The 21,491-nt window shown below is 51.7% G+C and overlaps 1 protein-coding gene across 1 annotated transcript in view; it reads right to left on the bottom strand.

The window, feature by feature from the left end:
• Nucleotides 1-2,004: 2,004 nt before the first annotated feature.
• The window catches only part of Man1c1 (mannosidase alpha class 1C member 1), a 127,101-nt gene continuing 107,614 nt past the window's right edge, over nucleotides 2,005-21,491 (bottom strand). The window contains exons 6-12 of the mRNA XM_042688679.1: nucleotides 20,945-21,062; nucleotides 17,013-17,106; nucleotides 14,857-14,972; nucleotides 8,569-8,788; nucleotides 6,160-6,332; nucleotides 4,871-4,986; nucleotides 2,005-4,114 (exon numbers count right to left, since the gene is read on the bottom strand). Coding sequence (XP_042544613.1) covers nucleotides 3,982-4,114; nucleotides 4,871-4,986; nucleotides 6,160-6,332; nucleotides 8,569-8,788; nucleotides 14,857-14,972; nucleotides 17,013-17,106; nucleotides 20,945-21,062 — 970 coding nt within the window. The 3' untranslated portion in view covers nucleotides 2,005-3,981. The remainder of the gene's footprint in view (nucleotides 4,115-4,870; nucleotides 4,987-6,159; nucleotides 6,333-8,568; nucleotides 8,789-14,856; nucleotides 14,973-17,012; nucleotides 17,107-20,944; nucleotides 21,063-21,491) is intronic.

Below are 21,491 nucleotides of genomic sequence, written 5' to 3'. Positions count from 1 at the left end.
AGGCAGAGTGGAGGGCAGCTCTGCCTAAATTCACAGGCTGTACTAGCCCTGTGCTGTGGCACTTCTCTTCTGGGTCAGCTTCCACCTGATCTAACGTGCCCATCTACAGATTTACCATAAGATAAACCAACACACAACAAGACGCAGCGGCGGGTGCAAGAGGCAGTCAGAGGCGGGAATGAGGTAAAGAACAAAACAGGTGTGTTCAAAGGCACCCTGGAGGCCCCACACAACATGTTTTGTGCTAAGATTATTTTTGCAATGATTCAGGCGGGTGAGGGGCGAGTGGGGTCTGGGCTGGGTATTCACTTCCTCAGTTCCGATCTTGTGCGATCCAAATGGCAGCTGGTAACTACATATAGTTAGTTGTTCAAATTGAATTACCACAAAATAAAATTTAAAAGTTCCTCAGCCACAACCTACCACATTCTTTTTTTTTTTTTTGGTCGGTCATGGGGCCTGAACTCTGGGCCTGGGCGCTGTCCCTCAGCTCTTCAGCTCAAGGCTAGCGCTCTACCACCTGAGCCACAGCACCACTTCCAGCTTTTTCTGCTTATGTGGTGCTGAGGAATCAAACCCAGGGCCTCACGCATGCAAGGCAAGTGCTCTACCACTGAGCCACCTTCCCAGCCCAACCTACCACAGTCTAAGTACTCTGTACCTGCCAGTGGCTCCTACTGGACAGCACAGACAAGCTCAAAGGTCCCTGGATGGTGCCAGCTCTGCTCCCCTGACTGTTGCCATAGGGACAGGCCCATGAGGATAGGCCCCTCTTGCAGCCCAGGTTCCTCTAGATGCTGCCTGACCACCACTCTGGGGCTCCTGGATTACAGTTCCAGGGTCACGTAGAAAGGGTGGAAAGCAAAGGGCCTTGGTGCTCTAAGTGGGGACCTGGGTCCCCTAGCATCAGTGTCTCCTGGGAACTCATTAGAAGCTGGGCTCCACGCAGCCCCTCCGACAGCGCACCTGCATGTTAACAAGGTCCCCGGTGACTGGTGTGCAAGTCTGAGATGCTGACTTAAGGGACAGACTGAGTGGGATCAAAATAAAGCTCCAAATATAGGAAGTCAAACAGATATTTTCAGCTGTAAGAAATAGCCTCTCCTCCCACCCCGCTCCTGGCAGCATGTGACCAAGCATTCGCCACCGAGCGCCTTGCGGGCTGTGCCACACCATCAACAGACAGACTTCCAAGGGCAGGCCCCACCGGGCAGGCTGGGGGGCTGCGCACGGCCCTGTGGCTCTGCGGTGCTCGCTCTGCCCACTGCCCCAGAGCAAACCGGGTCTGCCGTCCAGTCTTTTCCTCCTCGGTGCGTCGGGCGGTGTGGGGGCTCAGAGGGGCTGCACAGTACTGGGCCCCATCCCAGGGGTGTGGGCTCCGTGGGTCTCGGCTCTAAGGAAGCAGCAAGCCATCTGTGGAGAGCAGGTGTGAGGGGGACCGAGGCCACACGCGTCCAGCTGGGGCAGGAGGGCTGGGCCTGGGGCCTGCACTACAAAGCTCTCTCCCAGCCACCCCTCTGCCAGGAGTGCCTGGTGGCGACTGACCTCTGAATGCGGCCCGGGGCCTTTCTTCTTCTTATCTCTGGTGTGGGGTTAAGCTGCCACAAGGATGGGCCTCCTGAAGGATGAATTTTAAAACCACTATTTTTACAAGTTGCTCCCAGCAGTAGGGTGGACAGGGGTGGAGGAAGGAGACCAGGGCACAGCCAGGAGCCTGGGGCTTCAGGAATCAGGGAGTTCAGGGGAACTGGACCGAGGTGCAAAGGGCAACAGGCTCTCTGTAACCCTTTCAGGGTCCTCTTTCTGTTCATCCCTGAGGGCTGGCTGTTTGTTCTTTCCCGAGATTCCCAGAGGTCCTCCCTCCCTGACTCCACAATTTTCACTAATAACAGAACTTGTTTCTATTATTTGTATCTAAGGTCCCACAGGGACCCAGGCCCAAAGGCCAAGCAATGAGATCCGCCTAGTGCACGCAGCACACAGAGGAATGCTACACAGCCAGGCACAGTGGTGACATACGTGTATATTTGTTGACGTGGAAAGGAATTTCACAATGTATAGTTAAGTGCAAAAGCAGATTATAAGAAAACAGTATGCATAGGATGATACCATGTTTGCAAAATATATATTCTATATATTCATAGAAAAAGGTCTAGAAGAAAATATAACAGTATTCATTCCAAAGAGTAGGATGAACGGTTTTCCTTCCTGCTGGTCTTCTCGTGCTGGTGCAGCGAGTCTTCCCCATTTGCCTTTTGCTTTTTCAACCTTTACGATGGGCCGCAGGAGCCTCACTTCCGTGAAGTGCGTGTGTGTGGCTTGTTTGCTGAATGCCAGTGCTGCACACCACATCTCTGCTCCAGGTCCTGTGGGTGCCAGGGCCTCTGGAACAAGGAAATGGTACTTCCTGCCTCACCCCCAGGGAGCTGGGAGCATCCCACTTACTCTTACAGAAACCTCGAGAGGTGGAAGCTCTGTCTGCCTGATGGCAAAGTGGAGCACAGAGGGGTGAGATGATCTGTCAGGGGACACACAGCAGGGATTTAAAGCTAGGTCACCCAGCCCAGAGCTCCAACACTCCAAAAACCACTTGAGTTTATGAATGGAGCCAAAATGAAGTGGCTGAGTCCTGGGGAGGGCTTGCGGTATCCCCTGCCATCAGCTCCGTGGAGGGGCAGCCGGGTGGCAGGGAGGGGGGGGTGAGGTGGGGCACCACCGTGCAGGGGCCCAGCTTCCTCCTCGGCACGTGGCTTCTGCGTTGGGGCCTCTCACAGGGCAGCTGTGGTGGTGCTGGGAGGGTGGAAACGGGGTCTAGGCCTCAACTGGATACTCTTCCCACTCTCCTGCTCATCTTCCCAGGCTGGGCTGGAAAGCCTCCTGCCCCAGAGGCCCTTGCTCAACCTCAAAGGCAGGTGGAGGCCATCGCTGGCTCGGCCTGGCCTGCCTCCTCTGCAGCCCTGCCCACAACTTGCTGCCACCTCCGTTCTCCGGGGCTGCCCTGACTCTGCTGACAGCGGGGCTGAAGGCTGTTTTGCTCTCAGTGCTGCCTCTGGTCTTGACCTCAGCACTTGGACTATAGCTGATGCTTACCAGGCATCTACTGAGTGAGGCCCTCCTGGGCCTTTTCCTGGCTGTGTGACTGTAGGTAAGTTGCTGCTCCTCTCTGGGCTTTCTCTAAGCCTCGGTCTGAGTATAAATATCCAAGTCCGTCAACACTTCCTGAACGTCAGGACCAATTTAAGGGAAAATAAGAGAAGCTAGAATCCTTACTAAATTATACCTCAATCTGTTGCTGGCTGGTTGTTCTTTCCAATGATGGCGTGCTGGTTTGCCCAGGAGCCACTGATGTGCAATGAGCCCAATCTGATTCCTTATTGAATAAACTCCTTTATTCTAGTTCACATCATTTCCCAGGACAACAATGAAAATAGAACTAGTGATCTGTAACGCTTAGGCCCAAGTCAAAGGGCCCTTCCTGAAAGCATAGGGTAGCAACATGGTTGAACACAGAGTAAATGTTGGGTAGAAGGCATTAAAAATATAGAGATCTGGGGCCAAGGTTTTCTGTGCAAATGCTCTGAGGTTTCCTTCATCAGGATGACATTGTTTCAGACAAAATGATTTTGGAATCTACGTAATTATAATAAAGCATAATGGAACAGGAAAAGCAAAACAAAACCCCCAAGTCGGGAAGGAGGTAAAGCACAGGGGTGCGATGTGACCCTCTGGTCCTTTGGCCCTGCAGTGGCAAGTGAGTTTGTAGAAATTCTCTGTCGAAAGGAATGTGGGGGCCGGGGCCCTGCCTGGCCTTGCTGCGTCTCCAGGTCCTGTCTCCTCACAGAGGAAAAGAAGTTGCTGGTCCAACACATCAGCCCAGGGTCTGGCCAGGATGGGGCCTCTGTTCCCAAGGCCTGTGGAAACAGTTCTGAACCCCGAGAAGGCAAGGCATCCCTGAGGTGCCGGGGCGGGGTGGGTGGCAGGTCAGTGCCGGTGCACAGGGCCCGAGCTGCCCAAGCTGTCCGAGTGGTTCACGGGCAGCGGGTGCGCCTCGGTGTTGAACACCCAGTCCTCCAGCGACAGCATGTCATCTTCCGAGAACAGAAGATAGAGGTATCTGTGTGCAGCGGGACAGGGACAAGCCATGTGGTCAGTGCCTGGTAGGCTGGAGACCCCACATCTGCTCAGGGGCCTGGTCCTGGGGATGACTGGGCGAGTGCTGAGCTTTACAGTCAAGGGCGCCAGAGGGATATGGTTTAATCCTGGCTTTGTCCAGCCCTGCTGTTACCTCCAACCCAGACAGCCTCGTCTGGGGCTCCCAGCTGTGCAGCCCAGCTTCTTACTTCCCTGCTCTGAGCCTTGCCAGGTTATGCCAGGCCACTGAACCTAGCAAAGCTGGGGCTGCTGGCAGCAGCTCCCAGCGTGGAGGGTCTGTGGAAGAAAGTGGCTACACCAGGGACAAAGGGCAGGGGGCTACTCTGAAGAAGAGCAGGGAAAGGGGGTCCTAACCACCCCAAGAAGGTGGGAGAGTAGTACCGCAGCAACACTGCAGAGGCCTGGGAGGGGGGCTGTAGCAGTGACCAGCGTCATCATCATTGTCATGGTTACCCCCATTGTACAGGGGTGACAGCTCCCAAGATCTCAGTAACTGTCCATCACAATGGAGCCTCAGGACTGCTTCCAGCCCAGACTAGTTCTCTGAGGGAGGAGACAGTCCAGCCCTCTGAACCCCTAAGCCCTCCTCCATCTTCTCCTGGACTCCTGCCCTGTGACTTTACACCTGGCCATTGGGTGGGGGATGCTGGCCCACCCCTCCGCCCCCATCAGGAGCCACATGCCCTCTAAGGAGAACACTGGCTGTGCCCCAACTCACTTGAGCGTCTCTGCCAGGAAGAAGCTCTGCTGCTTGTTGTCATGGTTGGGGTTGCTGCTGTACACATCCTGAATCCCCGAGAAACCCCCTTCTGTCCGGCAGTATTTCTCCAAGGCCTGAGGGAGGGAGTGGTCTCAGCACAGGAAGGGAAGGTCCCCAAGACACCTGCCAGTCATCCGCTGGAGATGGCGAACACGCTGGGGTCCCTGGTCTTTATGGGTGCCATGCTACCTCCTCCCCACTAAGCTCTGCGGCTGCCTAGTGGAGACTTCTCTGTTCTTCGGGGAAGCAGTCTGGCTTGACAGAGGGCCCACGGGGTAGACAAGGTCTGGGATAGCCACTGGTGATGTGCATGGTTTGGGATATGAATGGTTTGGATCTGGGGAACCCTCAGAAGTCTGCAGAGACTTCTTGATCCTTAGGCTAGAGGTACCGCAGGCCCCTACCTATTGTACAGAAATACAGACCAGGCAAAGAGCTTGGGCCTCAGTGAGCCAGGCTCTGACATGGTTAGGCCCCTATTGCTGGAACAGGGCTCCCAGGACAGCCTGCTTCATAGTAGGTGGTGCCTTGTCAGCCTGGGAGCAGGCATGGGGTTTGTAACAGAGAAAGCTCAGCACCTATCAAGAAAATTTCTGGGGTTGGGAAGGTGGCTCAGTGGTAGAGCGCTTGCCTTGCATGCATGAGGTCCTGGGTTCGATTCCTCAACACCACATAAGCAGAACAAGCTGGAACTGGCACTGTGGCTCAAGTGGTAGAGCACTAGCCTTGAGCTGAAGAGCTGAGGGACAGCGCCTAGGCCCAGAACTCAGGCCCCACGACTGACCAAAAAAAAAAAAAAAAACAACAACAAATTTCTGGAACTCTTGGCTGACCTTTGACACCTACCCAAGGAGGATGTGAGAGTTCCAGTAGGTGGCTGGGGCTGAGGGGAGGCTGAGCCAAAGAGGAGGTAAGTCATCTACACTAGCATTAGGACTTGGGGTGGGGCAGGCTATGCCGTAGGACAGAGAGCTGCTAGCCTGTGCAGCTGGTCCTGTTCCAGGGAAGGCAATCCAAGGAGCCATCCAGGCTCCAGGGCCAGGAGCAGGGCAGCCAGGTGGTATTCTAGGCTGCTGCCTGGCCCCAAGGCCATGGGGCATGCAGCCTACTCTGTCTCTGCATCTGCCGCCTGACCATCAGAACTCTGACCCTTGGCCCGAAGGCAGCCTAGATGGCCTTTCTCTTGGTGTCTGCTGCCCGCATGGTGATTTCTCAGGGTCGTGTGCCCCCTCCCCCCAACCACTCACCATCACCACCTCCCAGCCCCATTCCCTGTAGATGGGGTCGTGTGTCTGCCGCCACAGGTACATGTAGCTCTCCACCACTTCGGGCCGCAGGATATAGTAGCTCTCACTCAGCTGGGTGGCCACTGCTTCTCTCCCAGAGTTGAACCAGAAGGCCTCAGGCCCAAGCTTGGTGTCTGTGGGAAGAGTCAACAGAGGCCTTGGTCAGACACTACCATCTGTTTTCAGATTAGCTGATCCAGGGGGAATCTGGGGGTCTAGAAGCCCTCAGTGGGCACCAGAGTGGGGTTGGCTGCTGGGTAGACACATAGATTCCTTTTTAGCCTGTTTAGGCCTAAGATTTTGAGGCCTTAGAGTTTTGAGGTTTGTGTGTATGTACACTCAGACCTGGGCACTGTCCAGGAGCTTTTTTTGCTCAAGGCTGGCACTCTACCACTTGAGTCATACCTCCACTTATAGCATTTTTTGGAACTTAATTGGAGATAAGGATTGCATGGATTTTGCTGCCTGGGGTGGCTTGTAACCATGATCCTCAGATCTCAGCTTCCTGAGTAGCTAGGATTACAGGTGTGAGGTACCAGTGCCCAGCTTGATTTTGCAGTTTTTGACTCAGAATCTGGGAAGACCAAGGCTGGGGAAGCATCCCCTAATTGTGTATTTTGAGACTTTAGATCTTTAGAAGATGTAAACTAGAACTTTTTGCCTTCTGTCAGACCAAGGTTATAGCCATGAGCACAGCTGCCATTTATGACTGCCAGTGTTGTGCTGGGTGCTTAACATACATGTCTCATTTCTTAATTTCCTTTCCTTTCCTTTTTCTTTTAGTTTAAAACCAGGACTTGAAACTTGGTATCTGATGTTTTTGCTCACTGGCTGGCACTCTACCACCAGAGCCATGCCCCAACCTCTTATTCCTTAATTTTCATTAAGAATAGATCTCTCTGTCTCTGTCTCTCTCTATCAGGTGGAAATTTAGGATTAGAGAAGTAGTTTGTTCAAGGCAACGCAGGTCATGGCTGAACTGAGATTCGATCTTGGATCTCTTTGCCTCTCCCTTCTGGGGCTAATTCTCTAGATCTAAAATTTGGGGTGAATGTGCTGTCTCCCTTCCTTCATTCCTCCCTCTTTCCTTCCCTCACCAGCTGGAGCATCAGTTCCTGTACGTGTTCCTTCCATGAAGGGCTTCCTGGAAGAGGAGTCAGCAACTCTGGCCCCTCTAATCTTTTTCAAATGGTGTGGCAGCTCTGGCCCATCAGGAAACAGAGGTTTTGCCAAGTTGCTAATGGGGTGAGGGCAGGAGCAGCCACACAGCCGGCAGTGGGCAAGTCAGGCTGGCTGGGACAATATGCTCGATTAAGCGGCTGTCTTTTATGGCCTGGCCTGATTGTCCCAGACAAATAGCAAGCTTTTTATTATTCCTCAGATTCCCTGTTTGTTTATGGTCCTGGCAGAATAAGCGCTAAGAAGAAAATGGATAAGCAGCTTTTAGGACCCATAGAGATTCTGACTTCCTGGAAACAGCTCCGAGCACCAGCTCCAGGCGCAGAGACACATGCTGGCTGCTCTGGCAAGGGGCTTTCTCCCGGGACCCTGGAGCCCTGTGCGATTGTTCTCTTTGAGCAGCTGAGAGAAAAAGGGCCACTGGGGTGGGGGAAACAGGGAGCTAGGGAGCTTTAAGGCCAAGACTAGGATTTCTGCTGAGCAGTGATGGCTTCTGGGATCACGAGGTAGGTGTAGGGAGGGGATTTTTGTGAGGGTGCAATGTGGGAGGTGGGGATGGGCCTCAGATGACCTGGTTCAGCCTTTCATGTGCAGTGTGCTGTCTAAGTCACCTTCTCTCTCTGGGCTCAGTTTTGCCCTGTGTTAATCTAGGTGTTGGGCTCATATTCATGTGACTCTGACCCATACCTGACAAGTCTGTGGTACATGCCTCTGTGTGTGTGTGTGTGTGTGTATGTGTGAGCACACACATGAGTGTCTGGTACCAGGAGGCAGTGAGACCCTCACTGGAGAGACACTGTGGGGGATGCAGTGGGAGCTTTACTTTGTGGACAGAGCACTCAGGATGAGAGGGTTTGCCAGCTCAGGCCCCTTGGGGCTGAAAGTTCTCTGTTCTTATCTCTCATGTGACCATGGTCAAGTCTTCGCAAGCCTCAGTTTCCCTATGTGGATTTGGAGGCTCAGTGATGATGTGTGGGCCAGGTGCTGAATATGCCTCACTCATACCTTCAACTCGGGTTCAATCAAGAGTCCAGACAGCACAGTTCATTAGATTCTACCCAGCTCCCTGGGAGAGACTGGGAGGCTAAGGCCTCATGCTCCCTTCATATGCTGCCGTTCAGTTGCTCTTTCCAAATTTTCCTGGTGTCTAGCCTCAGTCTTGACTGTTGCCCCTTTCACTTGCAGGGTTACCTGAGCGAGCGTATGACTCGTGGCACGTCCTGGTGATCTGGGCTGCGAGCTCCTGGTAGTAGGCTCTCTTTTCTTCCTTGGCGTCCTCTGCGCCGAGGGAGATCATGCCCCCTGAGAAACAGGCCAGGTGCCCCATCTTGTGGTCCAGAATCCCCCCTCTCCACTCAGCAATGTAGGTCAGTCCCCCAGGAGAGACATTCAGCAAGTAGGTCTCTATTGCCTGGGAGCAAGGTGGGGGTATAGGTAAGGACAGAAGTGAGATACAGAGAAAGGAGAGAAGGAAGGAAATGAACACTTTATTTTTTGTTGGTTGTGGGGCCTAAACTCTGGGCCTGGGCACTGTCCTCAGCTCTTCAGCTGAAGGCTAGCGTTCTACCACTTGAGCCACAGCACCACTTCCAGCTTTTTCTGCTTATGTGGTGCTGAGGAATTGAGCCCAGAGCCTCATGTATGCAAGGCAAGCACTCTGCCACTGAGCCACCTTCCCAGCCCGGAAATGAACACTTTGGAGACAGCAGCAGGACAACTTACAGAACCCTCTGTCCCCCACAAATGGCTCCTTGACCTGTTTTTGTTGTTATTTGGGGCTTCAAGGCTAGTACTCTACCACTTGAACCACAGCACCACTTCCAGTTTTCTGGTGTTTATTTTGGAGATAAGAGTCTCATGGATTTTACTGCCTGGGCTGGCTTTAAACCAGGATCCTCAGATCTCAGCCTCCTGAGTAGCTGATTATAGGCATGAGCACTGGTGCCTTGCAGTTCTTGACCTCTTTTGCCAAGGTCTGAGTCTGCTGAGAGCTGGGATGTCAGGCAGCTCCAGGGGCATGTCCGATTTGCTCCTGGGGGGGGGTATGTCTGAGTCTCTTACATATCTTTTTATTATTTATTTTGGTCAGTTGTGGGGCTTGAATGCAGGGCCTGGGTGCTGTCCCTGAGCCTCTTTGTGCTCAAGGATAGAGCTCTACCACTTCAGCCACTGTGCCACTATTGGTTTTTGGGTGGTTTATTAAAGACAAGAGTCTCACAGGGGTTTTCCTGCCCTGGCTAGCTTCAAGCCTGTGATGTTCGGATCTCAGCCTCCTGAGTACTTAGGCCACTGGTGCCCAGCCTTACAAAGCCTTTTAAATTTTAAATCATCTATGTTTTAAAGCACACTCAAAATACCTTTTAAGCTAATTGCCCTTTTCCATTACCTCTGAGGTAGGAGGTTTTAAAGTGAAGCTGGCTTTGCCTAAGGATTGCTTGGGGAAGCTCAGAGAGTCTCTGGGACTATAGTCAGCACCTCTGTGACTGTGTAACTACTGGGAAAAAAGTCCATGCATCAGGGCCTGCTCTCTACAGTGCTTTCTCACAGGCTACCTGGTGTAAGCCATGCGAGTGCCCTCTAGTGCCCTCTAGAAACCAAGGGTGGAGTAGTTTGTCACAGGTCACCCAGCCACCATGGTACCAAGACCGTCAGGGCCCCACGTCTCAGTTCCTTTTAGTGGGAAGGGCTCCTGAGGGAAGACTCAAAGTGGTGCTGGGGTGTGCAGGCATTAGGATTCTACTCCCCGCTGTTAGTTTAAGGAGCCTTGAGGCCAAGGTGATGGAGGAGCTGCTCATGAATGCTGAGCCAGATACTATAGGCCAGAGTGTCCTGATCAGGGCTGGGGACCTGTGAGACTGTTGTTGGGTTCCTGCTTTTCCTCTTTGCTTCTACTCTACTCTGAGATTGCATCATACCCCTGCTCAGGACCCCGACAAGTGCCTGGTAGGCCTTCTGTGATTCCAAAGTATAAGCTGATGCTGCAGGTTAGCTGCTGAGCTCAGATTCCATACTTTCAAATCTCTCCTCCACCACTGTGTGGTACTGGTTCGGCAAAAGACCCTCTCTGTATCTTCATTTCCTTGTATATCAGATAAGGGTGAGAATACTTACTACTTTGTAGTACTGTGGGAACTAATTAAGTGATGCTGCACAGCTGGCATTTCTAGCAGATGCTGGCCACTGGGAGGCCTCTTAGTCTGTACTCTGCCCTTCCTCATGCCCCACCCCGCCCTCTTTTGCGGTCCCTGAGCTGCCCAGCGTTATGCTAGGAGCTGGGGAGGACACAGATGCACAGTGAAGGGTCTAGCCCTGGGCTGGGGAACCCCCGATGAGAGTGGAGACCTGACAACACTCAACACGTGTGGGAATTGCCATCTAATTGGCATTTTGAGTGAAACACATTGAAGGACGAGATACAAATGTGGGAGAAGCCGGGCATCAGCGGCTCACGCCTGTAAATCTTCGCTACTCAGGAGGCTGAGATCTGAGGATCATGGTTCGGAACCAGCCTGGGCAGGAAAGTCTGTGAGACTCTTATCTCAATTAGCCACCAGAAAACTGGAAGTGGCAATGTGGCTTAAGTGATAGAGTGCTCGCCTGGAGCTGAGAGACAGTGCCCAGGCCCAGAGTTCAAGCCCCATGATTGAAAAAAAAAAAAAAAAAAGTGGGAAAGCCTTGCTTTGCAGAGTGAGGTCAGAGAATTTCCATCTCCTTGGGAAGCATGCTGAGTCCCAGCCAGCGGGGAATGGCTTGACCTTGAGGCCATCTCCAGAATGCCATCCTTGGAAAAGCCTCTCTCTTACTCTCGCTTTTGGCACCCAGTGCTGAGCTCATTTGAATCAGGTTTCCCTGCCCTGTTGTGTCCCCCGGGACTGACTCAGTGCCATGAAACCCAGCAGCACATGTGGGCAGCAGACTCCAGATGAGGCCTGGCGGACGATGCTCAGGCAGGTGTGACTCCCGGACCATTTCTTTCTTTCCCTTTCTGGTCAGGATCAGGGGTTGGGCCTTGCTGAGTGGTAGATGGGGAAAGGCTGATGTGACATGCCAGGCACCTGCTCCACATGGAGGTCATGCTGAGGAGGCCTGGGGGCCACCAGCTGCCGAGCTGGGCTGCTCTGGGCCAGGCCCTGGCTCCTGGGCACAGCACAGTCCTGGCAGCTGTCCTGCTTGGCTCAGCATCAGTGCAGGGGAGGAGGGGTAGTAGGGCAACCCAGGATTGAGAAGCCCATTGCTACTGATTGGGATGTGACACCAGACATCTGGGGTAGCAGCCAGGATGCCATGTACCAGGACTGGAATTGCACTTCTAGACCTACTCCTGAAGGTTATTTCCATCTGGGGTCAGTTCCAAGCTAAGTAAAGAGGAAATTGTAGACTTGTGTCTCTTTGAAGACATAATCGAGATGAGCAGATGTGACGATAAAAAAAAAAACCCAGGGCTTTCTAAAGCCCTGAGCAAAACAGGCAGTAACAGGAAAGGTTTAAATTACCGTGCAGCAGTGTGAAGTGCTGAGCGGGAAGGCCCGGTTCTGGTCTGGACTCTGCAGCTTGAGAACCGGAGGCTTTGGGCAGGGCATGTCTCTTTTTTGAACACTCACTTTATTCCTATCTAAATGAGAATTTAGATTCCTGAGATGGCCAAGAGGACTGAAGGAGAGAATGTTCGAAGACTCAGGTCAGCATGTGGCCCTACCTGCTGCTCCCATTGCTTCCTTGAAGCCCACCTGAGCCCCTCCTGGACGGAGAGCAGGCTGCCAGCACTGAGTTTGGGCTCAGGCAGAGCTGTGTTGGAACACAGCGGTTGCAACTGTGTGACCTAGGCCTTTCTGAGCCTGTTTCATTGTCTGAGAGATGGAGCTAAATAAGAAACAGAAGATAAGTGTATGTACTTGGAGGAGGCTGCATGGCCAGAACTGCCCCTGGCTTTGATGCCCTCTCCCTGTGACATTCAGGGGTACCCCCAGCTGGCTGCCCCTGTCTGAACCTCCCACGCTGGTCTAGCAGTGGACACCAGTCCAGCCTGCTGTTTTTGGTCTATGGCTGCACACTAGAGTCCCCAGGGCGATTTAAAATATTGTCACTGGACCCACCTGATGTAACTGGTCAAGAAGTACATCTAGGACATGGGATTTGACAGTATTCCAGGTGGTTTTAATATGCTGACAATGTTGAGAACCACCAGAATATTCTTCAAAGCCTCAGACTTGCCCGAGGCCTAGCCTTTACCCAGGGTCAAAGAGGCTCCAGGCTCTTTACTGGGATCCCAGCCTAGCTCTCTCCTGTTCAGTCTGTTAAATAATTCATGGCCATTTCTTCCCTTGAAGCCTCAACTACAGGGTGCCTGAGGGGAGAAATATCAGTGTCACTTGTTAACTGCATATTTTCTCGGCAAAAAGCACGGGAAAGAGCTGGGGCTAATCCTCTAACAGGGGATGCTGGCCATGGTCTGAGCTCAGCCAAAGCCAGTGGCAGACAGGGGTGAGACAGACTGAGCTGGGAATGAAGCAGGGAAAGCTCAGTTCTGAGCCACAGTTCACAGCTCTGGACATTTGATTCAGTGATTCTTCAAGCACCATCATGCCTGCCAGATTCATGCCACCAAAGTGCACCTAGAGATCACCCACATACCCAGGCTTCTATCCATGTGCCTAATTGTTCACATTCATCCATCCATCTGTCCATCCATCCATGTATCCATCTTTCCATGCATACAGGCATCATCCATTAATCCATTTACCTACTTATTGATGTCCATCTATCCACAATCTATCCATCCTTCCACGCATCCAGGCATCATCCATCTATTCATGTACCTACTGCATCCATCACACGTCCATCTGCCCACCTACTCATGTATCCATGCATCCTTCCACAAATCCAGGCATCATCCATCTATCTACCTATCTAGTCGCATCCACACATGCATCCACCATCCATCCCACATCGATCCATCTACTTACTCATATATCTATCCATCATCCATCCACTCTTACATCCATCCATCTAATCAGCTGTTCATATCCATCCCTCTACTATCCATCCAAGCATCCCATGTACCTGTTCACATCATCTACCTGTCCACATATCCCCTCAAAACATCCACCCATTCACCCCTTCAACTATCTATCTATCTATCTATCCATCCATCCACCTGTCTATCCTTTCTCTTCACATATTCTCTCTTTATCCATCCATTTAGCACTCGTGCATTCCTTTGTTTATATAATAGTTTCTTTGGGCCTACTATGTGCCAGTCTGTTTCAAAAGGTTGGCACACAAAATAAACAAGGAGATTTTAGATAACTTACATTTTATCTGGGGAAAGACCGATGATCAAGTAAGTAAACATATGCACATGATAATTTCAGATATTGTTACAAGTAAAGAAGACCATAAGCTTAGGCATGTTCAGAGAAGGCAGAAATTTCTGAAGAATTTGGCCAGTACATTGAAGTGTAGCTATTTGAATGATAGTTTGGGTAAAGAAGACAGCAGTGCAAGAGTCCTGAGGTATCTCTGTTGTGTCTGGGGAATCAGAGAAGAAAGGATAAGGAGGTCATGATGACCGGCAGGGCTCCAAGTGGCCAGAACCCAGTGGGCAAAGGAAATGGGCCTGGAGTATTAGAGGTACTAAGGCAAGGTGGTAAGGAGAGGGCATACATTTTCAGCTCTCTGGCTGCTATGTAGAGAACTGACTTAGAGACAGGAAAGAAGGGAAGCAAGGAGCCTAGTTTAGAGGAAATGAGGCAGTAGGTTAGACCAAGGTGGTGGCAAGTAACTTGATGGAAAAATGGGTTCAGAACCTGACCATTAATTGAGCTCAAAAGATTTTATTGATGGGCCATGGATTCCCTAGCCCTCAGCTAAAGTCCTAAAGTCTCCTTTTCTTTGTAGGGGAATCATTTTGGCTTACCATCTCTACACCACACTCTAGGTGTACATTCCAGGCTTGTGGACAGCCAACAGTGGAACCAGCTTTTCCAGGTCTGTGCTGTGTGGCCTTGGGCAAGTGCCTTCCCTTCTGCAGGCTCTGGCTTCCATCCACATAGGGAGAAGAAGTGCTCCACACACCCAGCTGGCCAGTGTGGCTGCTAATATGTCACCTCTAGTTTTGGCAGGAAGGTGGCTGAGGGGCCCCCCAGTCTACAGCCTGGCAGCATGCTGGTTCTGGGACATTAATTGAAGCTTACACATTATAGGGAAGAGTCTGAACTGTGTGTTCTGAATCAGACAGACTGTCACTTGTTATGAGACCTTGGACAAATGACTCTAACTCCCTTAACTCATGAGGACACGGTGCAAAGCGCAGCTAGGGATGTAGCGGGGGTGGGTCTCCTTGTCATTCCTCCCAGCCCACCCCAGAGAGGGCTAAGTAGGCTGCTGCCATCTGGCTCCTGCCTCCAGCTCCCGGGGGGCCTGTGTGAGAGCCGGTGGCTAATGTCCACCCGCCCATGAAAAGCCCAGCACTCATCTTACCTCCAAGGCTTCGTAGTACATATTTTTAGCTTCCATATCTGTCTTGGCAGACATCAGCCAGGATTTGATCAAATATTCATAAAAACTGTCCCCAAGTCCTCCAACCGAGACGTGGTCTATGAAGGAAGAGGACAAGAGTGTCATTTCATCTGCCTCTGGCTGTGCGGGACCAACAGCAGGCGTGGCTCAGTGGCCCAGGGCTGGGCATGGGGGGAACTGGCATCTAATCAGCTGCCACTGAGCCCCAAGTAGGGGCCAAGAAGACACACAGTCTGTGATGTGCCCAAATGCATGGGCTCATGGTCCTTAGCAGGCTGACACAGGCCCTTGTTATTTATTAGCTGTAAATGAGCTGTGCTTCTTCAGAAAGATAATCTGGTGGCAAGGAAGTTCAAGACTTTATTGTCTAGTGACAAACACGGTAATTAACTAAATATGGGGCTGCTTCAGTAAAGGGCAGACTAAGGAGGAGTAAAAGACCAACTCATCATAGACCCTTTGGAATGACTGAGTTTCAATTGAGTAAATCTGAACAAAGGGGCTCAGGATGAGGTAGGCTTGAAGGCCCTCCCTTGCCCCAGCATTGCTGCCAGGGTGACTCAGGGAGCAAGGGGAAGCATAAAAGCATTGTACAGACTTAAAGGACACAGAGAGGAAGGGGCATGGGTAGACCAAAGTGGGGATGAGTGGTGGTCTCAACTCCTCTGGAAAGGAGGGGAAGTGAGAAAGAGGTGGATGTAGAGTATGTCCACAGCTGCCATGAATCGGGTAGCAGCCATAGCCAGGAGTTGATTACTGATTATTACTCAATCTTCCCTGAAGCTCTTCAAGCAGCACCATTGGCCCCTTTCGTGGGTGGAAAAACAGTGGGAGCCTGCATAGCTTGTCCACGGCCACCACATGAAGTGAGGAGCCCTCACTGTCTGCACGGACGGTGATAACAAAGATGCACAAAGGCAGGACAAGTGGGGAGAGAGTGCCAAACAACACCTGGGTAAGGGTGTAGGGAGGAGAGACAAGCACACAGCAGAGCCCTTGGGCTCTGGTGCTCCTTTTCACTTGTGAATCCTAGTCTGGAATTTCAATACTGGGCAGGTCTGCAGGAGACGAGGGGAGGCTAGACATTAAACTGGGTCAGCCTTAGAGCCCTGACAGCTCCCCACTGCTCTGGAAGTGGGGAGCCAGGGGCTTGGTAGCTGAAGACAGGCTCTCCTGTCTCCTGACTCATTGCGGTCTCTTCTCTCTTATCTCTGCCACTCTAAACATCCGGGCTCAGCCTTCACTGGGTGCTGTGCTGATCCTGGCTTGGCTTGTCCCCTCTCCCCACCCTGGGTCTAGGTTAGGTTTTGTCCCTGCTCACAGCCACATGGATTTAGCTGGTGAAATCAGCCAGTGCCCCTCTGCGGGGGCAGCGATCCACACAGCCATGGCAACTGGCTGTTCTGAGTGTTGCTAGAGGCACTGATTATGGGCCTGCAGCCCCTGTGCGCCCCCCCTCCCCCAGACTGTGGGCTCTTCATGGGGATCCCACAAAGAGAGAATTCTTTCTTGCGCTCTGGATCTACATGGAGGCAGAGGCCCAGTGGGTATCCAGAGCCAGCTTCAGCAAGGTGCCCAGCAGGGACTTGGGAGCCGCTCTGAACTCTACCAAAGTGCTCCCTCAGCCCTGCTCTGTCAGTGGTGAGGCAGGACTGGGCAAGGCACTCCATAGGTGACCAAGGAGTGTCATAACAGGGCCCTGACTAGGTGGGGGTAGTTCTTGGAGGTTTAAGATACAGTGATGATTAAGGAGTGTTCCTTCCTGTATAGTCAGGCCCTGTTTAAAAACCTTTTAAAAATGAGAGCTTATGAAAGGAGCTTGAGGAGGGGGAAGGGCCTCAAGCCACTTCCAGAGAAGTCAACTTATGTGGGACCGACAGCCTTTTGAGTTTGGGGGAGACCAGGGGAGGCTGAAGGACAGGGGTGTGTGAAGGGCAGCACAGGCAGGGCTGTGATAACAGACGTCGTCACACTCACCACAACAGCGCCAGAGACAATGAAGAGGTCTCCCCAATGCCTGGGAGGCAGGGACTGTCCAGGAGCAGGTGCCAATGCCTGGCTGGGTATAGATGCCCAGACCCAGGGGACAGACAAGAGGCAGTACTGTAGATACTCACGTTGCACCCAGTTCCCGCTCACCGGGCTGAGGAAGTTGGGGTAGAGGCCAAAGGGTTTGTCGATTTTCCTCAGGACTTTTCTGATATTCCTGACCTTCAAGAGATACAGGACAAGCTGCCACTCTCCAGAAGAAGCCACAGCTGCCCCACCCACCAGGGCTCAGATTCACATAGAAAACCATTCCACGGGGGCAGGAGGGAGAGCAGTGAATGAATTTCAGGTCCTCCCCAACAAGGCGGGAGGGTAGCCCTGCCCTGTGCCCACATGCAGTGTGACACACTGCTACATTGGGCTAACCCGCCTCCCCATGGCTACTCTGCCTGCTCCTACCTCACCCTGCTATAGGATGCTTTGGGGATTTGTTCTTTTTTGGTGGTGGCGAGGGTTTAGTTTATTTGACTGCATTAAATGAATTGTCCCCCTAGCCCCACTTTGAGGTACTGGGGTTTGAACTCATTGCTTTCAGCTCACTTGGCTTGCTCGCTTGCTTGTCCTTCTACCACTTAAGCCATGCCAGCTCTTTGTTGGTTATTTTGGAGATGGAGTCTCATGGACATTTCTGCTGTGAGTGGCTTTTAACTTCAGTCCTCTAAGTCTCAGCTTCCTGGGTAGCTAGGATTATAGGTGTGAGCCACTGGCACCCAGCTGTAAATTCTCCCTTGCTTTAATTTTTTATTGTTATTATAAAGGCTATGTACAGAGGAGTTACATTGCATAAGTCAGGTAATGAGTGCATTTCTTTTGGAAATTGTTACCCCTTGTATATTGCCTTTTGAATAGGCCACATGTTCAAATCCAGAAATTCCATTGTTGAATCCATAAAAGGAAACAAAAATCAGTATGTGAAAGAGATAGTTACGGGGGGGGGGGGGGGGGGGGAGGGGGGGTATGATTGGGTGGGGGGGAGGGGGGAGGCTGGGAAGGGAGGTGAAGGGTAAACAAAGGAGGAGGCTGCAATGCTTGGTAAGAAATGTATGCATTTTCCTGCCCATGTAATTGTAACCCCTCTGTACAGTATGTTCTCAATTAAAATAAAATAAAATTAAAAAAAAAAAGAAAAGACAGCTGAGAGATTATGTACATGATGAAAGAAAAATAAATTATGACAGGATGGCATGAAAAAAAAAAAAAAAAAAGAAAGAGATAGTTACATGCTTTTGTTCACTGAAGCACTGCTTACAATGCCAGGATACGCAATCAACCCAAGTGTTCATCAATGGACAAATGACTAAAGAAAATGTGGTATCTACATACAATAAAATATTAGCCCCAGAAAGGACATTCCAGCTGGGTACTATGGCACAAAGCTAGAATTGCAGACACTCAGGAGGCAAAGAGCAAGAGGTATTGCAATTCAAGACCACCTGAGGCAAAAAGGTAGTAAGACAACCATCTCAATCAATAAACTGGGCATAGCAGTGTGTGTCTGTGGTCCCAGGTCCCTCGGAAGCCGTGGGCAGAAGAAGGGCTGGAGGCATGGCAAGTTGGACAGTGCCTGCTTTGCGAGTGCAAGACCCTGAATCCAAACCACAGTACTGCCAAGAATATATTTTTTAAAAGAATCAAAAGGACCTTCTTTTTAAAGTCTTTGGGGATTGGGAGTGTTGGTTAAAGGATACAAATTTCAGATGAGAGAAGTTCAAGAGATGTACAGTTAAAACACGGTGACTCTGGTGAGCATCAATGAGCTGTACCCTTGGAATTGCTATGAGAAGTCTTTGGTGTTCTCTGCATTGCTGACTTCATGTAGTTCAATTTGAAAGCATGTTAGTTTATGTGACCCCTTGGGAGTCAGTTCAGGGGCGAATACCCTTGTCTCTAATTGGCATCATAGGGTTTCAATAATAGTGGTAACAATGACAACAGCAGTTGTCAGCATCTCCAGCCCGCTATACACCACCCCCAGCCCTCACAGCTGTCAGGTATTGTCAGCTCAGCGTCACAGCAACTCAAATCTCAATGGGTTGGCAACTTGCTAATGGCCAGCTGGTTCTCAAGTGGCAGAACCAGGACATTAATCAAGTTTATATGACCCCTGGGGCCATACTCTGTGTGGGCCCCATGGCCACACAGGATGGTGGCCACACAGCATCATGTAGCGGAGGCAACTCTGGGGTTGTGCAAGGTGAGGTGGGATTGAGGCGTCTCCATAGGTGTCTGCTCCAGTCGACACTGTGTCCGATTCAGTGCAGGTTCCTCCAAGACAGGATCGAACCAAGCTGTCATCTCTCCATAACAGGTTAATCAACACAGTCTGGAGCTGAGGGAGCAGCCCTTCAGCTGTCAGACCTTCTTCTCAGGACAGCACTGAGTGCTAGCATATCAGATTTCATGTCCATTCATGTTAGCAGAGCCCATTATAGGGACAGGAATGTATTTGTACCTGAGCTATTCTCAACTGTCCTGGTGGTGAGCAGTGAAGCAGGCTAAATTAGCTCCTCTGGAGGGGGCGGGCACTTCCAGAATTTGGGTCAATTTGTTGACTGCCAATAATTGCCTCTGTGGGAGGCGTGACTGGAGGATGAAAATAGCCAGAGTATGCAAATGAAGGACAGAGATGGATGGACAGATTCTGGAGGAACAGTTTGAAGTTTGATGTACTAATCTGTTGTGGAAAGAGCTGGAAAGTCCTGGGCCCAAATTCCAGCGTTATGGATTACCAGCTGGCTGGCCTTGGCAGGGTACTTAGCCTCTCTGAATCTCAGTTTCTTCCTCTGTAAAATGGGGAAATAGGAAGATCGACTCTTCAGGATGCTGGGGGTCAGTGACCACAGTGTGTCCACCTACACAGTAGGCACGGGCAGTGGCAGTCATTACTCCAGCCTAACTAGGGGCAGCCTGCATTCCTCATCTGCTCTGTCAGACCTCCCAAGGGAGGCTTGTTGCAGGGCAGTGGGTAGAGGGTAAGGGATGGGGGGGTACAAGGCCAGGGGCCTAGAATGGGAGAAGGGTCAAGAGAATCAGGGCTAGGATTACATTTATCCCATGAGCTGTCAGAGGAGTCCCAGGAGGCCAGGTCTCTCAATAGGAGGAAAATGGCTGATGGAAGGGCTGAGCATAATATAGTATAAAGCATGGGAGGTAGCCATCTGGGCTGAGCAGTTCCTCCAGAGCCTTGAGGGTACTACTCTGAGTGAGTAGTGGTCCCAGCCTGGTATGGAGGGGCATAGGGTAGCTGTAAGCAGGTAGAGCTGTAAGCAAACCGCTCATCTCCCAGTCTCCTTGCTAATCTAGGAGCTGGCATTCCAGAGGGAAGAGAGGAGGGGCCCCTACTCTCTGTACAGGTCTGTCCTAGGGAGGTGCTGTAAGGTCTGGAAGGGCACACTGCCCACAGCTTCAACACTCTTGAAGAGCTTCCCAGAAGGTGTGGGCTGCTGTCAGAACTGCCTGCCAGCTCGGTTGCCACCTCTCAGCACTAATGTGGCCTTCGACAGTGGGAACCATGACAGAGAAGAGTTTTGGTCTCTGCTATGGAGAAGAATCATTTTGCCAGCCTGCTGCCCGCATAAGCCAGTCAGGCATCTGGGAGTAAAAGGCAGGCAGATGCCACGTGGAAAAGCTAAATGTCTCTGGAAAGGGACATGTGCACCAGCAGCCAATTCCTGCCAGCACAGGTGGTGCCTGGATTCCAGTTGTATTTCCTCCAAATTCCACAGTTCCTGATTTGCCACTAAGCCCATGCGTGCCAGTGCAACCTTCCTGGCAAAGCTCTGCCTCTCCTGTCCTCTGCAGAGTCTTGGGGACTGGGGGCTTCCTTCCCTGTCACCTGGACTGAGGCACAGTCAGCAGCTCCAGCTATGCTCTTAGTGGTGGCTCAGGGGTTCCAAGACTGGGTTGTGAGGAGAGTCACCTGTCATCTCTGGGAACTGAGTGACAGGCAGGCAGAGGATGCTTGGCCCTCTGCTCTCTGAGGAAGGCAGGGGAAACTCACCTTTTCTGCGAAGACCTGGTTGCCAGAGAGTTCAGTGAGGTGTAAGAATTCCAGGTGCAGGGATCCAAACTCTGCCAGGATGCTGCTGCTGCCTGCAGTGGCCCAGCCCCAGCTTCCACTGAAGAGAGACACACAGTCACCTGTGCTGGCCAGGGGCTCCTAGGACAAGAGCATCTGGGCTGCTGGAGGAAGTGCTGTGCACTAGGCACTGGTAGGAGATGCCTCATGCCACTTCTGCAGATGCTACCAACCCATTTTGCTGATGAGGGTGAGGTGACCTGACTTGCCAAAGGTCATTTGGACACTTGTCTGACTCACAATGCTTTGTATCATTAAGCAGTGTGTGTAAGACTTGGGGCTCAAGACCTGGCACACAAATGATATTGGCAATGCTGTCGGGGAACACAAAGGCTCCATGGGTCACTGTGACTACCTCTGACTGGAAGACAAACAGTGCTGGGACTCAGGCCCAAAGGGGGCAGATGGAAACAGGGACCCATAGCCCCTCCCTCTGTCCACACTGTTGGTGTGGGCACATATAATGGAC

The sequence above is a fragment of the Dipodomys spectabilis genome, unplaced genomic scaffold (genome assembly GCF_019054845.1).
Source record: "Dipodomys spectabilis isolate Male_0828 unplaced genomic scaffold, ASM1905484v1 ptg000118l, whole genome shotgun sequence".
In the NCBI taxonomy this organism is placed as follows: Eukaryota; Metazoa; Chordata; class Mammalia; order Rodentia; family Heteromyidae; genus Dipodomys; species Dipodomys spectabilis.
This window is presented reverse-complemented; position numbering and strand designations above follow the sequence as displayed.